This window comes from Sinocyclocheilus anshuiensis, unplaced genomic scaffold, assembly GCF_001515605.1.
Source record: "Sinocyclocheilus anshuiensis isolate Anshui unplaced genomic scaffold, SAMN03320099.WGS_v1.1 scaffold78, whole genome shotgun sequence".
NCBI lineage: Eukaryota > Metazoa > Chordata > Actinopteri > Cypriniformes > Cyprinidae > Sinocyclocheilus > Sinocyclocheilus anshuiensis.
The window spans coordinates 790,530-797,318 of NW_015544250.1; the positions used below are offsets into that span (position 1 = coordinate 790,530).

Sequence of the window (6,789 nt, forward strand, 5' to 3'; positions counted from 1 at the left end):
ATAAACACATTTCATTACACCAAATACACAAAATAATGTTCTTTTTAGCAGCATCATATGACCCCTTTAAAATACATTTAAAATCATTTAGTGATACCAACTCTTTTAAGCATAACTTATCTTGTAGTTGATTTCAATCAAATGGAGTAGCATAACTAAATGCCCGTTGACCCATATTAGTATGAACTTTAGGGATGCTTAACCCTCTGGTGCTCTTCGGTCACTTTTGACCGAAAAATTTTCTGTATTGAATTTTTAAAAATCACAGCTTCATCGGAATGGTACGAAACTTGGTGACTTATGGCATTTGGAATGTGAACACACAAAAAAATTGAGGGCTTGATTCGAGGAAATGAATGGGAAATCGACAAAAACACAAAAATTCTCTGAATTTTTGTGTGTACAATCTACAAATCTGACACCATGCAGAAGAAAGTACACAGTAATGACATGGGGGAAACTCTAAAACATCAAGAGTGCAAAACCAACACATCCGCGTACACACACACACCTATGAACTGGTGTGACTGTAACACAGCAAATATGTAAAATAAAAGCAATAATTCAACTACAATGAAAAAACCTTTAAAAAAAGTTGTCTTTGAGAATGTCTAAATAATATATCCAAACCCACAACTTTATAAAAATAAGTATTTATGTCTAAAAACAATTAGAGAATTGATAGGCCTTTTATATAGAGCTATATAGGAATCTATGGGATAAATCATGGAATCGCAGATGTTTTTCTTATTTTCTTCCTTGCTGCAAAAGAAAGACAATACTTGACTCTAAAAAAAAATCAATTTTTTTTAGAAACATATACAGATTACTCAAACATATACGGTTTACAACTAACTGTGAGACTTTAATTAATTAGGTTACTTAGTAACCTAATTAATTAAAGTCTCACAGTAACCTAATTAATTAAACACAGTAACCTAATTACTTAGTAACCTAATTACTTAGTAACCTAATTACTTAGTAACCTAATTAATTAAAGTCTCACAGTTAGTTGTAAACCGTATATGTTTGAGTCATGAGTTATTCATATTCGCACTGTTTTTGATTAATCAACGAATCTTAAAAAAAGTGTATTACAAATGTTTCCACAAAAATATGAAGCAGCACAACTACTTTCAACATTGATAATAATCAGAAAAGTTTCTTGAGCAGCAAATCAGCATATGAGAATGATTTCTGAAGGATCATGTGACACTGAAGACTGGAGTAATGATGCTGAAAATTCAGCTTTACATCACAAATATAAATTAAATTTTTTAATATATTCACATAGAAAACAATTTCACTGTTTTTATTGTATTTTTTATAAAATAAATGCAGCCCTGATGAGCATAAGAAACTTCTTTCAAAATATTTAAAAATCATACCGACCACAAACTTTTGAACCGTAATACATATGAATTGTATTTTGACACAGTTCATGCACCTGCACAAAATATCTGTTCCAAAATATCACGGTAATGTAATGTTTTTCGGTTTTGTAGAATCATGTTGAAAATGGCCTTAATGAGGAGGATGAGAAGGAGAAAACTCAAAATGGTGAACCCGTGGAGATTTCATCTCCTCCTCCACACGTCTCCGTAAGAAGGAAGGGCTCGTATAAGATCTCCGTTGACCCTGACTTTGAAGAATTGGCTGAGTGTCTTACTCCCACAGAGCAAAAAGACCAACCGCCATCCAACTCTCATGAACCGAACAAACCCTCAGAGCTCAATCCGGAGTGCACAGGCATCAAGAACCAACAAAATAACGGCAGTGCATCCGTTCCAGTGCCGGCCCCGCGAGCGTCCAAAGCTCCACTGTACCCTCCGCTCCCAAAACCTCGTACGGTCCATAACGTGGTGCCTCAACCCTCACATGCCCCCAAGGAATCAGAGCAGAACCAAGAGGAAACTCATTACAACCTCCCGCCGGAATCCAAATCCAAACTGTCCCTGCGTAAACTTCAGCTGAGCGAAGAGGAGAAGGCCGAGCTGCTCAGCCAGGATTCAGACACGGAGACGCCCGCCTCGTCTTCTGCTGCCTCCACCTCCTCTTCCTCCAAGCAGCACGAAGGAGGTGAGGAGGAGGGCTACTGGAGCGGAGGCACTGCGACCGGGAAGAGCTTGCGGAACCGGTGCTGCATGAGAAGGAAGAGCGAACCGCCACCTTCCACACAGTCGCAACACGGAAAGATGCGCTCCAAGTTTTCCCCATGGAATCTGTCTTCACCTCGACTACAGCAGCGTTTCAGTGTCCTCAGAGTCGCACCTTCAGGTTAGAAGCCCAATGTTTTGTAGTCAAGTCATGTTGATTTATAAAGCGCTTTATAATATACAGATTGCTTCAAAGGAGCTTCAGAGTAAGAAACAGGAAAATAACAAGACTTCTGTTAAAATAGCAAACTTCTTCAAATATGAGACAAATTCAAATTCTGCTGTAAAGCAGCTCTAAAAAAGACAATAGTGTCAATAAAAAAATAAATAAAATTAAATTAAAAGTATTGTGTGTAAGGTTGCACAATTTGTCCAAAAATCTTGTGATAATCGATCAACATGGTTAATAATTTTAAAAAAATATTATTATTAATATTATTATCATCATTGTTGTAATTGTTTTTAAGTATTATTATTATTATTATTATCATCATCTAATATTTATACTGTCCAAATATTAACCAAAATGACTACTACTGTTATATTTTACTGTAAAATAATGTATTTAATAAAATAATATAATAAATAATAATAATAATAGTTACAGTACAGCTGTACAGTACAATACTAATATTTATTATTACGGTCTTAATTTCTTCATTTTCAAACCATCAAGCTCTAATTTTGGCGGAAAACTGCTGAAAACACCAGCTGGTAGACTGATCAAAAGAGTAGTTCTTTGATGGAAAAAAAAAAAAAAAACCAAAGGGGAAAATCCTGTCATCATTTACACATCCTCAAGTCATCCTGTTCCAAACTGGTATGAGTTTCTTTCTTCTGCTGATCATAAAAGAAGATATTTTGAAGAATGTGGGTAACCAAACCGTTGCTGGTGGCTTTCATAGTATTTATTTTTTTTTAAGTCAATGGCTACCAGCAACTGTTTGGTTACCCACATCGTTTAGAATGTCTTTTTTGTGTTCAACAGAAGAAAGAAACTCATACAGGTTTGGAACCACTTAAAGGGTGGTGATAAAAGTGATTACAGATTTTTCATTTTTAGGTCAATTATGAATTTGATTCAGCTATAAAGCAGCTCTACAGAAGACAATAGTGTTAAAGTTTTGTGTCAGTGTCAATAAAGTCAAATCGAAAATATTACTGAATATGAAGTGTCTTTTTAGTACTGAACTCTAGGTTAAGCTTAATTTTTTAGTAGCTGATTTTGCTATGATTTTCATCAGGACAATCTCAGCCAGATCATTATGTATCAGATGATAATGAAGAAGGTGTTGACGATGACAAAGAGGAGGATGAAGAGGATCTTCAAGGAGAAGACCATTATTTGGATTGCAAGGTTAGATTATGTTCAAATTAGGATTTTAACCCTTGGTCCGTAGCTTATTTTGGATGAGGAAGCCACATTTCTATGCATGACAGTTTTTTACAAACATAATTCTACAAACAAAGAGGAATATACAGTTATTTTTGCTGATACTTGAGCATGACTGCCCAGAATAAAACCATGCCATTTCATGAAAAAAAAGGCTGCATGATTTGGGAGAAAGAAGTTTTTTCCTTTTCATATTCTCCCTTGATAAAAATTGGGATTGGGATTTAGAATTTAAAATGCATTAAAAAATTTCAGCCTTTGCTATGCTTGTTTATAAGGCACATTTTCAAAATCACATTTTGTGATTTATATGATATATGTGATCAATATGATAATTACTATATATATAAAATAATACAATAAATAAGTATTAATATTTGTGGCTTTTATTTTGGTGGGAAAAACACTAGATCATGTCATCATGTTTTCTGGTAGACTGATGAAATCCTGTTCTCTAGGAAGTTGTTGACTTGGGTTTGTGTTACGTGTGTTCAGGGGGCTGATTTTGAGATTTCGGAGTCAGAGAAACGAGATCTAAAGAGGATGAAAACTCTGGAGCGGAAAGCAAAGCTGAGCGAAATCCAGAGCTTCCACAAAGCTCAGGTGAGCAAGATCACATTCTTCAAACTGTCTCAGCAGTGTAGATTGTTTCCCATAATTGTAAACATATGTAGTTTAAATTGAAGGGTCACACTTTACAGTTGGGTCCCATTAGTTAACATTAGTTAATGCATTACTTAACATTAGCATACAACTGTTCATTGTTAGTTCATGTTGGCTCAGCTCCATTAAATAATTGAACTGATGCAACTTTTGATTTTAATGACTGTTAGTAAATGATGACATTAACTAGGATTAGGAAATGCTTTAGAAGTATCGTTCATTGTTAATGTTAACTATTGTAGTTACCAATAAAAGAAACCTCAGTATTAATTTGTCAAGATAAAAAGTATCTGACTTTCATTCTGATTTGGTGTCCTGTCCTGCTTCTGCCGCCCCCACAGACAATTCAGAGACGTCTGGATGAGATAGAAGTGACCTTTAAAGAGCTGGAGGAGAAAGGAGTGGAGCTGGAGAGAGCTTTGAGAGGAGAGGCTGGTATGACATCTCATCCATCTGCAGAAAACCATATTCACTGCTAATGATTTCACTTCATCAGATTCTACAGCAGTCAGGCTGTGTGCTAAATTCTCACTGAAACCATTCGAACTTATTAACCCTGATAGCACTGAGACGTCTGTTAAACATAAATGTAAAGAAATTGATATGCAAGCAAAAGCTTGCATAAAACTTTTACAGCTTCATCTGAATGAAGATGTTATCAGAGCTACAATATTTCACTAAATGTAACAATTAAATTTGGATTGAATTACATTTAGTCCATCTGTCTATTAATATAAAGTTATAAAGCTTAATGTGTAATAACAATGACAACAACAACAATACTAATAATAAATAACATATGACAAGAAACTCTGTATTTCAATAATAATGATTGCTGAAATGAATAATTATTTAGAAATAAAAAAATAATTTCATTATTTATTATTAATATTAAATTTAAATTAATCAGACATATTTAATATTAAATAATTTATTTTATTTGTTAGACTGTGCACTAATAATAATAATTGTTGTTGTTATAGTCTAGCTATTAGTGCACATAAATGTCTGATTAATTTAAATATTAATAATAAATTAGAATGGAATTTTTTATTTCTAAATAATTTAATTTAAATAATAATAATTGTTATTGAAATACAGTTTCTTGTCATTATATGATCACTATATTTTCTTTATATAGTCAGTAAATATTCATTTCAAATTCATTCATCATATTACATGACTAACAAATAATCCATCTGTCAATTAATATGAAGTCATAAAAGGTTCATGTATAATTAATGAATATAAAATTATTATAAATATAATATTGTTGTTGTCGTCTAGCTGTTAGTGCTGTTAGTAAGCCAAATAAGTTTTTGTTGTATTAAATTGTATTGTGTGTGTGTATAATTTATTTATTATATAATAATACATATTTCTGTCTAACATTAGAACAACATTCAACAGATTTTTTTTAACAGACAGTTTCAATGAACATGAATGTGTTTTTTTTTTTTCTTTTTTTTTTTTAAATGTTTATCAGATATTCGCACAAGAATGAATGACTTGATATTTCAAATTAATGCTTAAATGTATTTTATTTATTTCTTTTTTCTTTGCATATGAATTTCTTTAAATTAAATCCATTTCAAAGCTTTCGTTGTGCCCTGCATGCAGGGGAACTCCTTCAGTACTGCTTTATAAGCATCCCAGAACGCACTATAGGTTGGTTGAGAGAAGTCAAAGTGTGGCGGCGACTGAGATTAAAGAGATCTTGTTATAACTGCGTGTGGATGTATGTGTGTTATAGGTTCAGACCCAGAAACGATTGATCAGTGGATTGATCTGGTCCAGGAGAAGAACAGTCTGCTCTCAGAGGAGTCCGATCTCATGGTGGCGTAAGTCTGAACACTGTGACCCCCATAAACGGCCAGTAGTTGAGTTAAATGAATAAACATCTTGCTTTCTTAACCAAGCAGTCATATCAGCAGTAATACAGTTAACAATAAAAAGCTCAATAGCAGTTATTGCTCAAAGTGCATCATTTATTTTTGCACGTGTTGAAGAAAAACCTCAAGCCTCCCTGAAAGCCAGCTGGTCGTCTTGTTGCCCCTGGCAACCTCTCTCTTCTGCATGTCTTTGACGAGCACTAATGCTTAAGATGAATGCGTAGATTGGCCTCATTTATTTAACCCACCGCTTTGCATGTGTTTAGCATATATTGTGCACAGTTGGATCCTCTATGCAGAAACTAAATTACAGGCTGTGCTAACAGCAGCAGAATATATTTGTGTGATTCTGGTTTTGTGTTTCAAAGGTCTCGACAGCTGGAGCTGGAAGACAAACAGAGCATGTTAGAGATGGAGCTACGGAGATACATGGAAATGGATGGTGGGAAATGAAAACAGATTCTGTTTTACTGAGAAATTAGTTTGCTAATATTTCAGTTTGTAAATAGTACTATACAGTGTTGACTGTCATATATAATCATTAAATTAAAATGTAAATAAAAAATATATTTTATTAATATTAATTAAAATTATTATTTTATTAGTATTTTTATAATATTATTAAAAATTATTATTAATAATAATAAAAACACAAATTAAAAAAACAAAAATACAATTACTAAAA

At 33.2% G+C, this 6,789-nt stretch overlaps 1 protein-coding gene across 1 annotated transcript in view; it reads left to right on the forward strand.

Moving 5' to 3' along the window:
* Nucleotides 1–6,789, forward strand: part of LOC107697883 (protein-methionine sulfoxide oxidase mical1-like) — a 46,060-nt gene that overhangs the window by 37,189 nt on the left and 2,082 nt on the right. Inside the window, exons 18-23 of the mRNA XM_016498727.1 lie at nt 1,506–2,277; nt 3,401–3,513; nt 4,045–4,152; nt 4,554–4,647; nt 5,966–6,053; nt 6,473–6,546. Coding sequence (XP_016354213.1) covers nt 1,506–2,277; nt 3,401–3,513; nt 4,045–4,152; nt 4,554–4,647; nt 5,966–6,053; nt 6,473–6,546 — 1,249 coding nt within the window. The remainder of the gene's footprint in view (nt 1–1,505; nt 2,278–3,400; nt 3,514–4,044; nt 4,153–4,553; nt 4,648–5,965; nt 6,054–6,472; nt 6,547–6,789) is intronic.